At 30.6% G+C, this 16,297-nt stretch overlaps 1 protein-coding gene across 1 annotated transcript in view; it reads left to right on the forward strand.

Moving 5' to 3' along the window:
• The window catches only part of LOC145298595 (metalloprotease TIKI1-like), a 417,606-nt gene that overhangs the window by 144,242 nt on the left and 257,067 nt on the right, over positions 1-16,297 (forward strand). The window contains exon 2 of the mRNA XM_080144330.1: positions 5,883-6,443. Coding sequence (XP_080000456.1) covers positions 5,883-6,443 — 561 coding nt within the window. The remainder of the gene's footprint in view (positions 1-5,882; positions 6,444-16,297) is intronic.

The raw sequence follows: 16,297 nt of genomic DNA on the forward strand, positions 1-16,297 counted from the left end.
TTAAACTTATAATTTTAATATCGTTTTATATTATTTAAATGTTAGACATTCCATCAAAGTTGTTCGGTTGCGTAGTTGGTCCGGGCAATGCCAAGTTAGCTGGACGATTATTATTATGATCGTTATTGATATTTGTAAAAATAGAAACAAATAATGTTATCAAGGCGGAAGGTATTTTTTGGGATAAAAATTATTGATTTAAAATAGTTCCCAAAAATGTTAACTTGGTAAAAGGAATGTTAGTTTTCATAACTAACATAAACAAAAATAGGTGACGAACATGGGTGACTAGTTTTTTTTTGCGATACGTAAATTTATTATTTGTTATGTGGTCAGTTTAGAAAATATAGTTTAGAGATACGCATAGAGAGATTAGTTCGCTACCCAATGCAGTTACAGACAAGGTTTGGAGTGGACGTCCGTAAAAGTCAAAGGGACAAAATAGCAAAATGTAAACTTGTACAAAGTGTGTAAAAACTCTGAGAAAGGAACCCAGCATGGAAATAAATGGTTATATCCAAATGTAGTTCACTTCTTGGCGTTTTCCTTTTGAGAATGAAAAGTATTTTTAATTTCAGGAAGCATGGAAGGATGTTTGTGAAGGTATGACGCTTTTGCTGGTGATCCCACAAACAATGTTATCCGTCCTTTTGGTAACGACTTTCTGTATAAGTTGTCATTGTCAGTAGTTGTTCTAAACAATGTTATAAAAATATTCACACGCATGAACATTAGAGACGCTCAATGGACGTTATATGCACATTGAAGGAACTAGACGATCACACAATGTTAAAACGCATACACACACACACACACACACACACACACACACACACACATATATATATATATGTATATATATATAAAATTATTTGCTATAATAATTATTAAATACCTATAGACACTAGTGTTTCATCCTTTCGGGAATCACCAGTGCAGGGTGTCACGATTAACACCGATCGATTGATTCAAACCCGGCAACAGAAGCCATTTCTGACTTTATTAGCAAAGATCTAATCCATTCGGCCACCGTTAACCATTTAAATTTAAACATTTATTTTTGAAATGTTTTAACGTCTGTCAGAGTGATCTAATTATTATATGATGATCTGCGCATAAGTGCTACATTGACCGACGTTTTATTCAACTGAAAGTATTAAACGATAAGAAACGAGTTTTTGAAAGGGACTGACATAATTATTTACTATAATAATTATTAAATACCTACAGACATTAGTGTTTCATCCTTTCGTAAATCATCAGTGTAGGGTGTCAGGATTAACACCAGTCGATAGATTCGAAAGGACAGTATTTCTTCGAAACTCCGCGGATTAAGAACTATCCACTTATCTAGTGTTTCCTTTTCATATTAAATATGTTTTTAATTCATTTCAAAGTGTTTTTTAACATGTTTTATTAACTGGTTGCTCGTATTATAAGCTCTAGTTCCTATTTGGTTTTATCGAGCTTTTACATCTCGCTGAGATAATTTTATAAATATTAATTCTTTAATATTTATAATATACTTTAATTTTACCACCTTGGATCATTTTGGTAAATTTAATTGCAATTTTTATTTTATATATATATATATATATATATATATATATATATATATATATACATATATATATACATACATATATATATACATACATATATATAAACATACATATATATATATATACACACACACACACACACACACACATATATATATATATATATATATATATATATATATATATATATATATATATATATATATACACCACTACGTTAAAGAGACATCAGTTATATAGACCCGTTTATACAGACTCCAGCTCTGCAACAGTTGTGCCACGAGAAATTACTTCGTTTATTTCATTTTGTGTCCTTCAGCGCAAGCCTATGTCAGATTTATATAGTCTTTGTCTCCCTTTGGGTTATATCTTTTCTGCATGCTGGGTTGTATTGAATTCTTTCATTAGTTTCTGCCTCTATAAATCTTGGACAACATTTCAGAGTGTTACTTCTGATAAAAGATGTTTTCGTTTTTAATCATGATCATGGATACTTGTAGATTGTCACAAACGATGTGCTGTATTTGACGAATTTATTCAGATTTTCAAATGCTATTTCTGCGTTTAGAATGCCTCTTACAGTTTAATAATGCTGATATCTTTTAGTCATTTACTTTTCGGTGTTTTGCATTTTACTTCAGTACGTTCTGAGAACTCAAAGATCCAATTCCTGGGGGGTGAACACTTGCTATCTGTATTTGAAATAATAGATTCTTCTTAAACGTTGAATTAGTAAAGATATGAAGAACACTAAGGTTCATCTCTACAATTAACCAGTTCTTTTCTTATAGTATATCTTTCTATTGATTCCTGTGTTATAGTATATCTTTCTATTGATTCCTGTGTTATAGTATATCTTTCTATTGATTCCTGTGTTATAGTATATCTTTCTACTGATTCCTGTGTTATAGTACAGGGTGGCCACAAAGTCTGGCTACATAATGTAGCCAGACTTTGTGTATATAACAATCTCTCCCACTTGTAAAAGGGATTGAAAATAGTTTGGGTTTTTTTTTTCATAAATCCAGTCGCTGGACTGGTCTGCGAATTCTGTTAGATCGACGTGGAGTTTGTTCGCTATTCAAAGGACCGATGATCCTCTGGGAAGGTTGGTTCTCAGGGCTCTGACTATTATAATCAAATTCATTTTTTGTATTAGGTGTAGTACTAACGGGACTTGTTTCGGTGAACTAAAGGTGAACCTGCATAGCTGGTTCCATCATCGTATATTAAGTTGCTTAAGCTTTGTCTAACCGTTACATCTCTGCATTGTATTGACTCCTATTAAACTAAATGTATTTTATATACACATAAAACAATGCTTCAAGTAAACCACTTTGAGCTCTTAAAATAAATATTAGTCAAGTAGTGTTTTTCTTTATTGCAAGTAACACAGTATAATAATAACAAATGAAAACTGGCCAGTCATTAACAATACAGGGTGTCCACAAAGTCAGGCTACATTATGTGGCCAGACTTTGTGGCCACCCTGTATATCTTTCTATTGCTCCGATTATCATATTATATATTTCTGTTGACTCCTTCGTTATAGGTTATATGTTGTTATTGTATATCTTTCTGTTGACCCCTTTTGTATAGTGTACTTTCTATTGATCCCTTTGTTATATCTGTCGATTGATTCTTTTGTTAAAGTATATCTTCCTTTGTCATATACTTTCCTCAAGATGCTTTTGTTATCATGTTCCTCTTGGTCCCTTTCTTATATCAAATGTTTGTTATAGTATATATTTCTATTTATCACTTTGTTATGGTATACCTTTGTACTGATCCCTTTGTGGTAGTATATCTTTCATTGTTCTCTTTGTTATAGTATATATTTCTATTAATCTCTTTGTGATAGTATATTTTTTCTAGTGATCCCTTTGTTATAGTATATCTTTCTCCTTATCACTTTGTTAAAGTATTTTTAAAATTGATGTATTTGTTATAGTATATATTTCTATTTATCTCTTTGGTGTGGTACATCTTTCTACTGATCCCTTTGTTATAGTATATATTTCTCTTGATCCCTTTGCTATAGTATGTCTTTCATTGATCTCTTTGTTATAATATACATTTTTATTTGACACTTTGTTATAGTATATCTTTTTTTTCCCTTTTGTTATACTCTATCTTACTTTTGATTTTTTTTTTTGTTATAGTACATCTTTCTCTTTATCCTTTTGGCATAGTATATATTTCGTTTGATCCCTATGCTATATTATATCTCTCTCTTGATTCTTGTGTTATAATATATATATATATTTTTTACTTGATCTGTATTTGCAGTATATTTTTCTAATGATCCCTTTGGTATAGTATATTTTTCTCTAGATCACTTTTTATCCGCGGTGCCCCGATCAAGAATTCATCTAATTCACTTATTAACGGCAACCTTACTTGAAATAGCTGCACTATTTCCTCACATGAACCAAATACTGACGGATTTTATTTGGACTTTGAACACACTGCTTGTGCAGTATAATAGCATTTTAAATAAATGCATTTTATGGAAATATTTCTATTATGTAGTTACGTATCATGTCGAAATTAGTAAAAAATCTAAAAAGTACGAACAATCATCGATCAGAAAAATAATTCCAAATAAAAATATAATTCATCAAATTATAGAGCTTTAGTGAACTTAATAATCTTGAAAACGTTATAAAAGCTAAGGGAGATAACTATAGTCAATGATTTTTACAAAATTATTGTAATCTGCCATTTCAAAATCGAAAATACCGAACCTAGAATGTTTATGGATATATATATATATATATATATATATATATATATATATATATATATATATATATATATATATATATATATATAGAGAGAGAGAGAGAGAGAGAGAGATTTGTATAAAAATAGTTATAGCAGATCTTCTATTCGACCATTTTTTGTAATGTTTGGCATTTTCCTAAATACGACACTACACATAAGTACATAATAGTGATTTTACCTAAAACGCATTTATTTGGAACCAAATTATAGTACACAGACACCTAGAATATTATGTTATTTTGAATATTTAGTCAAGGCTTTGTTTCAGGGTGAAGTTTCAACGTGTTAGGTTCTTCAGAGAGACCTGAAACACTCTGGACAATGTCTAATAGTCAGTCATGTGAACGAAAGGTCAAGAGTTTTTTTTTTAAACCGCTCTGTTTCTAAATTCCTATACATCATTTTATAGTCATGATAATTGTATGTTCCTTTATTTACTGTGTAATTATCGGATCTGCTATTGATAATTCCGAAATATAGAAAATGATCTAGTGTATAGTGGTGGCGTATGAATAGATAGTTTATAGAGAGATAATATGATTGTAACACTCTATTTAGCAGACGTACTTCGGAATGTCAGATCTCGGAATAAGTATAATAATTAGAATGTAGAAATATTTTCATGAAGCCCACCTGAAAGGCATTTTATTCGACAATTATTGTTTCACAAGATTGACCTCACGTTGGTTTAACTTGATTACACCTCTGTAACCTTTGGCGAAAATAACTTTTCAAATATAAGACATATAATTAATTTTTTTAAACAATTGATCAAGTTTGTTGTTTCTTCGCATGCAAATGTCTGATGCCAGGTTCATAATTTTTATTCAAATGAACTTTTCAGTGCATTCGATAATTATTTTATGTAGTGTTGGGATGAAACAAAAGTATACTGCAAAGGGGAGTAACTCTTTACTTCTTTGGGCAAAGTCGCCTCCCTTTTTCCGTAGTCCTAAACTTTAAATTCTCGCTGCTTCTCGCGAGATCAACTACCGGAAATAGAGACAGTGGGGGAAGAGAGTGACTTTGAAAATGTCGAGATGAACATCATTCGCGTTCATCCATTTATCATATTTAACTTCTAACTTTCATCTTTTATGTTTGAATTGTAGTTACATGTGTGTGCGTGTCTTCTTCATAAACGTATATCGTTATGTGACAGTGAGTGTTTCTTATTTGTTCATAAATATTACGGCCTTCCATCATGAGCTGCAACATACCCACGTAAAGGCTGGACTCCCTGCAGTAAGGTATTTTATGATATATTCATCTAACGCATCCCACGATATAACGTGTAGGTTCTTAAATTTGTACGCATTTCTCAAAATAAACTCTTGTTACACACAGCCCAAGTATATAACATGATATCAGGCGCATAATTTTTATTCAAATAACATTTTGGTACATTTGATAATTATTTTATGTTGTTTCTTGCATGCGTCGCCAGGTATACATCTTTGTAAAAATGATTTCTTTGTACAGACGGCCTGGATGTTAAACATTTATTAAATATATTTATTTCTATTTTTACAGCCGAAAAAACTGAATTCGTTTCTGTGGCGTCTACAAGGTGACCCTCCGTCCTATCTGTTCGGCACGATACACGTACCTTACACAAAAGTGTGGGACTTCATCCCGGACAATACCAAACAAGCGTTCGAGCAGGCCGACTACGTTTTCTTCGAGCTCGACCTCACGGACCCTTACACCATCTCGGCACTCGCCAAGTGCCAGTTACTGCCCCATGGCGAGAACCTTTCCGATGTACTCCCGGAGGATATTTACCATCGTCTCAAACAGCACCTGGATTACGTCAAATTCATGATGCCAGCCTGGGTGACGGACGACCAGAAGGGTCGCGGCCTTTACGGGGATTACCTGTTCAATGCCATTGCTGGCAACTGGGAGAGGAAACGGCCGGTGTGGATCATGTTAATGGTCAACTCTCTCACGGAGAGCGACGTGAAGGCCCGTGGGATTCCCGTGTTGGATTTGTACCTAGCGCAGGAGGCCGAGCGGCTAAATAAAATCAACGGTGCCGTTGAGAAAGTCGAGGAACAGTGCGTGCCTCTTAACGAGCTTAACTTCTCGCAGGTAAGACGAAAACATTATTTATATACTAGCAGTGGGGAGGCGCCCGGCTTTGTCCGGTCGCAAAATACGCTTAAATATGATATTTTAATTTGTCCAAATTTCTTATATATTATGATAGTCATGATTTCAAAAGTAAAAAAAAAAAAAAATGGGTGCCATCAGCTAGAATCGAAACCGAAATCAAAACTGTAGTATTCGAAGCAGGTGACTTTACTAGTGTACTAACGTGACATGCATATGAACTGATTAAAAATAAACTAACATGAATGTACAAAATGTATGACGATTTTTTCGATTTTGACCTTTTTGGACTCTTTAAGACTATTTTAACCAGCTAAAGACCCATAAAAGAACGGTCTATAAAAGATCTAATCATATAAAGCCCATAGTGCCGCTGCCGCTCTGCGACTTTTAGTTTCTGAAGAGATAGTTTAAACATATGGAGACAGACAAGCATAGTGATATATATATATATATATATATATATATATATATGTATATATATATATATATATATATATAGATATCAAATCACAACTTTATGATATATAAAAATCGATAGAACATAGAACTCTATAATAATATATACGAAATCTGCATAAATTAAAATATATTTAAGTGTATTTTACGACTGCGCTACGCCGGGCGCACCTGCTAGCTGAGATAAATACTTCTGCAGTTTTAACAAAAGAGCTACAATAATATCAGGGCGCTTCCATTTACGCTGAACATCTACAGATTGCCAACATCAGTATATTATATACGAATGAGTCCGCTGTGGAATTTCCACAGGCCCCGCTAGCATTTCATATTTGTGGATAGTAATGGTTGAAGACATACGTTGCATGGAGAGGAATAATATGCGGATGATACATTGGATAAGTAATATGGGTTTTAAGAAAGACTTGTGAGAGTCCCTGGGTTGGTAGATGTAGAACAGTTGGGATAGCAGGTCCATTTCACATGGAAGATTAAAGAAAATATAGGTAGAACCGATAAGGATGGACATCAAATTATTAGGAATATAGGAATGTTTGGTATGGATGTACCACAATTTTTTGTAGTTGTACAGTTTAATCAAGGCATTAAAAATGGAAATATTGAAAAAAGGTTATATTGTACGTACTCGTTATGGAATAAAGTTCTCATGCATAAAAACATCGCTTAATTTGATCAAGTAGATTTTTTACAGGGGAAAATCAAATTTTAATGAGATGGGTCGTGTCGTCGCCATTTGCCTATTTCCGGGGACGAGGAGGGGGTGCCTTTAAACGAAAAATTGATTAACAAAAGACAAAATTTTAAAAAAATATTAGAAAAGGACATAAAAAAGCGTAAAAATAATCCAAACAAACTAAAATATTTATCGAGGTATTTTTTCTGCCCATGTTTCAAAATAATCTCGTCAGATTTTGACAAACTTTAATCGGTGATTGGCCCCCCCCTCTTAATCCGTGAAAAACAAGATGGCCACGACACGATCAGTCTCATTAAAGTTTGATTTTCTTCTACAAAAACTACTTGATCAAATCAAGTGATTTTTTAATATGAAAACTTAATTCCATAATGTGTACGTACAATAGATTTTTTTTTAATATTTTATATTTTTTAATGTCTTGTTTAAACTGTACAAGTACCGATTCTTTTTTTTTAATAAAAAAGAAGTAACAGACTGTTTTTTTTTTTAGCAGGATTATCGCCCTTATATTTGTTATAATTAAATGCGGGCAGTACTCTTGAATCTTGAACATTGAGTTTTCAAAATAGACTGCAACCTAATTTCAATAATATAGGCACGAGAATTTAATTACATTGTATTAAATCGTCCAATGATTTTGCGAAATTGTGTTTTCTTAATATTTGGATCGTCATAGTAATAGTTTTATCTTTAAATAAAATCACGCGTCATTACAGTGAAGATGTCATAATATATGTTTGAAGGTAACGTTGGATTATTTATATAAGTTAATGTTTGTTTCCATCGACGAAAATGTTCGTTCAACACAATTAGTTTCGTACTTATGCAACTTGAAATAGTCTACTTTGTTTTAACTTTTTTAATAATAAGTACTTAGAAATTATTATTATTCAGGTAATATATATATATATATATATATATATATATATATATATATATATATATATATTGGGAAGTGATATACAAACTGCCATTAGCATATTAAGCGATGCTCTTTGTGTAAACAAATCGAGCTTAGGTGTTTGGACGATGTCAAAACATCGTTAATTCACTACCCGCACAGCAGAAGCCGTATAGTGTAATGCTTAGAAGCTTTGACTGTCATTTCGGCGATCTGGCTTGAGGTAGTTGCCTGTCTAGCCGCACTGATGAGCTGTGATACAGCGAAATAGTACTGTATGTGGATGATACACACACACACACACACACACACACACACACACACACACACACACACACACATATATATATATATATATATATATATATATATATGCGTGTGTGTGCGTGTGTGTTAATCATTTACTTGAAACGTACTTAGTTTATACCAATCGTAATGGATTAAAAACCTTTTTCATAAAAAAGTATTTTATAATAATAAAAAATAATATATAAATTTGAACAATTTTGAAAAAAAAAAACAATATAAGCTCAATGAATGCCTTTTTATTGGATTCCAGAGCATATATAGTGTGATATAATAGTTATCCAAGTTCCAAACATCAAGTTTACTCAGTTGGTCATCTATTACTTTTCAAAAGGTAACAATTACGATATAGTTTTTGTATTGCGACTAATAAATCTTACAAAATTATATTATTGCTGCATGTTTAGTCACGTACTCATCAGATGTTTACCTTTAAAAAAATTAGAAAAAACACCAATATAGACAACTTACATGGTTCACGCAACCGACACGCCATGCTGCTCCTTCTTGTTCCGAAGATAAGTCATTAAGACTTGTAAGTCACAATAGGAAACAATATTATAATGGTTACTTGAAGAGTAATAAATTACCAACAGAGAAAAATTGATATTTGGAACTTGGAAAATTATTATATATATAATTTGAGATTATCCTTAGCCCCCACCCTTCCCCATTCATTCCTATATCCAAACACATGCTCAAATCCGCACCCTTGTAGGGTATTATTTACATACAACCAAAACTTATTTTTCACAACATTTGACGGAACTTCCTCATTTTAACTCTTTGTAGCGAAGAAGGCCTAATATTTTTATTGCAAACTTTGCTTTCGTATAAGCTGTACCGCTTGGAGAGGAACTACCTACCTGAAACATGCTCATGACTGTGTAGCAACATATTATTGCTTATGCAAAAACATATATATATATATATATATATATATATATATATATATATTCTATGATCCTTTGGGAATATAAAATATATAAAAAAATTGTATAATTGTATTGCCATAATCTATGAAGAAACTGGTCGAGCTGTAGTCTGCGAGAGTAAAGGGAACGCTTAAAAAGTAAAGCCTGCGCACTACCCTCAATCAGTTCATTTGTCCGAAAGCTGTGATTGGTTTTGCTTATGGTTCTAAACAACAAGATGTCTTGAAATTACAAACCGGAAGCGAGGAGTTACTGTAAACTTCTAAATGTACAGAGACACGAATTCGTTTTGCGGGCAGAGGACGCTGGTTTCAGGCCGGAAGTAGATGTGCTTGCCTTACACGCAGTCTGATTTTTGTGTTACTTTTTTTGTTGTTGTTGGAGCGAGTGCTTGATATAGGGAAGAAGTGCGACACGATCCTCCTACGTTCTGCTCTAATTCTTCAGACATTCTTTACTGATAGGGATAAATATTTCAGTCTGACACCCCGCCTTATACACGTGTCGGATCTCTTTCTCTCGGTCCCCCCTCCCCCCTCCCTCCATATATATAACCTACTTACCCTCTTTTACTTTAATTGTATAGGGTTTCCTCTTTAAAGGCGGCAAACTTGTAATTAAAATAAATCAGAGAAAAATATTTTTGTTAGACGAAAATATACTTTATTCCAAAGATTAATTTATAATTTAAATACAATTTTGAGCACATGACGCCCGCAACTCGCGCGTATATGGCGTAATTTGGAGGTTTAATTTTTACAACTCTACACTTTAAAGTTCAGCAACAATGCGTTGAACGTTGTCTTCCAAGTGGTCTACTGTGTCAGGTTTATCAGCGTAGATATGAGATTTTACATTTCCGCAAAGAAGATAATCTACTGGGATTAAATCTAGCGGATGAGGTTTCCAGTTGACAAGTCCATTGCGTGTGATTATTCGTTCATCAAATGTTTATCTTAGTAAATTAATCATATTGCGTACTTCTGAAACCATATGATAAATTGTTAAACCAAGTTAAACTTAAAATAACCGATAGCTGCCAAATTTGCAAATTGAAAACAAAATATCAATTTAAAGTTTGCCGCTTCTAAAAAGAAAAACACCCGGTATATGTCAATTTTCCGTTTTTCCTGCCCACACTTCTTTTTTCTTTCTTTCGTTCTCCACCCCATCGCTAGATGTTAGTTACTATATCATTATTTTCACGGTAGGTACTTGACTGAGCTCCAATCAATGAAAAATATTCATAGCAAAATCTCGTTTGATTCCAATCGCTGTGAATGAGGGTTTTTTTTCTTTCTTTTTTGTCGATGTGTGCTTGGATGAGCAGAATTTCTCTCCCGTTTGTAGAACGCAATACAACGGAGCTACTTCCCAGCTGACCATAATATGATCGTTTCTTCTACACACACACACACACACACACACACACACACACACACACACACACACACACACACACACACACACACATTCAATTGAGTGTTCCCTCTGTCTTTAAATTATATTAAAAAGTATCTTTATCTTATAAATGTTGTCTAAATAGACACGACCTTATCATTTTTGAAGGATGTAAATTTAAAAAAGTAAATTTATATTATATTTATGATAGGTTTAATTTAACAGCTATTTTATTGTTGACGTACTTCTGTTTATAAATCATGTTTGTTATGATCGTTTCAATTGAGCGTCCATATCTTTTCTTACGGAATTTCAATTTTCTAAAAATTACTTTTGAAGGTTTTTTCTCATAAAAAATACTTTATTTTATATTCATGATTGCTTAAATTTAGCGTCCTGCTCATTTTTGGAGGATGTTAATTTTAAAAATTACTTCCATATTATATTTATGATTGCGGCCTTACTGTTTTTGAAAAGAATTTCAATTTTTTCAATTTTGCAAAATTAACTTTATTTTATATTTTTGATATATATATATATATATATATATATATTTTTTAACTGAGCAGTCTTATCAGTATTTAAAGAATTTCATTTTCAAAAATTAAATTTGTTTTATGTTTATGATGTCAAGACGCAGTTTGGTCTAACGTGAGATAGGAAAACATTAAGTTTGTAAACATAAAAAACCTTTACGTACATTTTTCTTTTAATTTATGAAAACAATTATACATATTTTATAGGTACATGTAAAATTAATGGCCGATCTTTTTTTTACATAGGCATCACCACATTATCAAGGCCAAGAGGCCACTCGAGGATCCAAAATGTATCAAAATTTGGATCCTCTCTACACTTACAAATTCACCAAAATAAAAATCACGGAATATAATGAACACAGTATTTGGTGCTTCTACACTATTAGGACGAAATTTTGTAGTTTCAGATAAAAAAACAATGATTTCTACTGATTTTTTTTGTCATTTCTAATAAATTAATCAATTCTAATAAATATTATTGTAATAATAGTTTCCAAATTATTCAGTCGAAATTACCTGAATATTACTGAATTATTAAAAAAAAACAAAAAAAACTTTAATCGTGTTAGCAGGTGAAAAATCATGGCCATCTTGTTTAAATCGAAATGAGAAATTACCTCCCTTTTAAACTCTCCTGTGTCTTACGATCGTTTTCATCAATTTTTTTTTATTTTCTTTATTAAATAATTTTCTACCTTATCGATTTTTGTAATTTTTGGATATGATCATCTTAAAAATACGAGGAATATGTAGATATCATTGTTTTTGTGTTAAATTCAGTGTTACAATTTCCGTGGAAGAGCCCATATCGTTTATTTGAAATTCCAGTGAAAGTTTATTATTTTATGTAAACAAAAACACCTATACAAAAAAAAACGCGCATGAATTTATTTGTCATTTTCTTTTTAAATGAAAATAAAGCATTGTAAATGTTTACATTTAAAAACATATATAATAAAATATTTCAGGAACATTATAAAAAAAAGATCGTGTTAATGAAATCAATATATGTCGAAAAAAAGTAATTACTCGAACTAATGATACTATTAATATTCAATGTTTATTCGATATTTTCATCATAAAAATTATAAAATTGCAGAAAATATTGTATGTGACTTTAATAGTAACAGTTTTCAATAAAATTTGTAATTTAATTTGATAACATTTTCCTTATCCGCATGGACAAGTAAATAGCGTAAGAGGTTTATATATATATATATATATATATATATATATATATATATATGTGTGTGTGTGTGTGTGTGTGTGTGTGTGTGTGTGTGTGTGTGTGTGTGTGTGTGTGTGTGTGTATGTCTTAAAAATGAACAATATTGAAAATAATTGAAATCTCGGATTACTAAGAAAAAATAATTAAAGAAACGATATGGTTTCTACTAACGATTACTTTAAAGAAATATAACTGGACAGAATTTCGAAAAATAACAATTAACTTTATAACTTTTATTAGTAAATAATATCTTTCCTTCAAAGTTGAATTTTACTTAATCATTAAAAAAATTATTATTTTAGCGTATTTTCTAGTGAATGTTAATATTGAAGAATAAATCGAGTAATATCATTGCTAAAATTAATATTTTGAATAACATTTCACAAGAATTTTATTTCAAAATCTAAAGAAAAATATTGGTAAACAAACGTCATCAATAATTTTATAATATTAATGAATAAAAGCTTATACCAAGTAACATATGAAAATTCTTTTTAGAGAAAACTAAAAGAATTCTTACTTGGTACATTCAAAAATATTCTGATCAAATAGGAATTTTTTGTTTTATTACTTAAACGAAATTATTACACTTCTCATAATCCGTACTTTTGAGATATTCACCAGTTTTGTTTTTACAAATTATTACCGATTTTTTGTTGTTGCTTTTTTTAACTATCCCGTTTTTATTGGTTTACAATGTAGTTTTTAGTCTAAAAAATATGCACAGTTTCTTCAGTTCTGTATTTTAATATTTTAATTTGCTACTTATCGTTGAAATAACTTCAAACAACTGATAATTATTTTCCAAGAACTGTTTTAAGTTGATTTTCTTTTACTTAAAATTCGAACATTTTTCTGTTCTTTTTTCCCAACATTTTTTACTGTAATTTTTTTCCTTGTAGAGATTAACTTTGATCTGTATTCTTTAAAACAGAATTAAAATTTAGACGTAAATTAAAAAAAAAATGGTTATCATAAGCACCTTTTAAAAAGCATAAAGCGTCTGTTTGTCGGCCATTTTTGTCTATATCCAATATTTTAATAGCAATCAGACTTGTATTTATTTAATGTTAACCATCAATATATAACATATGACCCCCGTTTTGTAAAAACATTATATTACTTCTAGAGGAATGAATTTAGTGCTTTCGGTGGTCAGTTTACGCATTAATAAATACGTAAATATTTCTAAGAAAATTAGGCAAACTCAAAATTTTAGGAACGATTTCAATTTTAAAAATTAACTATATCTTATATTATTAATTGTTTTAATTTATTCTATATTTAAGATTGTTTAAATTGAGCGGCCCATAAATATTGAAGAATTTAAATTAAAAATATTTTTTTTTAAATAGTTATGATTGCTTAAATTGGGTAGCGATCGATTTTTTAGAATTTCAATTTAAAAAATTAACTTTACTTTGGATTGTTAAAAATAACCGTGTCTCATATATTTCAAGGAACATCCCCCTTTTTAAATGATAGGTGTTTCAAATCATTTGAAAACAGTGAGAACTGGTAATTACAATCCATACAGTTTTAAATGGATTGTAAAATATCCCTTATATATATATATATATATATATATATATATATATATATATATATATATATATATATATATATATATATATATATATATATATATAATAAACTTTGTCTGCGCACGTGAGACCGGCCGGGTCAGTTTGTTATAAAATTTACACAAATAAAGTTTATATATCTGGCAGTGTTCTGAGATAGGTTTTGCATCGGAATATCTCCGATAAATATCAATAATCGACAATCGAAAAAAGAAACGATGAAATAAGGAACAGACGATTTTTACCAAAGTTAACATCTTATACAGCCTAACATCACAAGTGCATTTGGGAAGTTTTATTACCACTCAAGCAGTAAGGCCATGCATATAAACTTAACAGTACGTTCGTTGATATGACGTGGGCATGTTCGAAATGAATGTTTCTGTTTAGAGCACGATTGAACCCTGACACTTGACTTTTGCATATGAAACTTCAAACTAGTATATATATATATATATATATATATATATATATATATATATATATATATATATATATATATATATGTGTGTGTGTGTGTGTGTGTGTGTATAATGTTAGTTTATAGAATGTCCGGCAGCAATATACGACAAATAAAGGATATAGCCATGGAATTCTCACTGGTCCGGTTTATTTACTAATATGGTTGGGAATTCCATGAACTCAAACTTTGTCTTTGACCATCAGTAAAATAGTAACATATTCAAATTGAGATGTTATTTTTGTTAATGCACAATTATATTTTTCTAGCGTGTGTGGTTCTTCTGCTACTCAGAAATTTAAAATTCAAATATTCAAACTAGTGTTGGGACGATTAATCGGAATTAAAAAAAAACTTTTTAAGCTATTAGAACCAGTATCGGAAAAAATTGTGTTTATTTTCCAATGCCAACTCGTTGGGCTAAATTAAGTAAATTTTTTCCGGATAGAACCAAGACCGTCTTAAAAGACAAGATGGCCGGTGGGCAAAAATAATTTAATCTGCTGACGTCATGACGAATAGTCCCTTAGTTGCTTGACACCGGTAGTCACCGGTAGTCACTCGTGGATATCTCCATTCAGCAAAGTAAGTTTTAACGTGCCCCCCCTGTATTTAACACGATGTAACTATAAATTAATTCAATATTATCATCCTAAGTTTTTTACCATTCAAAAGAAGAAGCTTCAAATAAATTGCTAATATTAAAAAAAATTTTTTTACAGCATACAAAACTAATGAAAATGCGAGACAACATCGACTCTTTAAAACACGTTCTTTTGAAGAGACGATTTTTTTAAGCTGTTGACACACATGTTTAAAAATCTAGCAAAAATTAATTTTCCTGAAATTTTTCAATATTTAAAAATAAATTATGCCGGCTGATAAAATTTTTAAACTTTTTTTTAAAGCTAGAAAGATAAATTTAAAAAAATACTTATATATATATATATATATATATATATATATATATATATATATATATATATATATATATATATATATATATATATGAAACTAAACTAAAAAAAACGCGCGTTCACTCGTGGTCTTACAATTCATTTCATTAACGTAATTGGGTTTGTATTACTGTACACATAGATTCGAAAAAGCTGTCAAAAAACAAATATATAACAAATAAATGTTATCAAAGGCAAGATAAGTTACTTTTCTACCAAATATTTTTCGTGTTTTTATTCAATGTAACATGTTTATTCAGCTCGAAAAACATACAGTGTTTACCGATGATTTCGAAAATTCAAGATGGCGTCTGATTCTCTCTTTAATACGGTAAGTTTGGGATAAG

The sequence above is a fragment of the Euprymna scolopes genome, chromosome 2 (genome assembly GCF_053919585.1).
Source record: "Euprymna scolopes isolate OS-2025 chromosome 2, ASM5391958v1, whole genome shotgun sequence".
NCBI lineage: Eukaryota > Metazoa > Mollusca > Cephalopoda > Sepiida > Sepiolidae > Euprymna > Euprymna scolopes.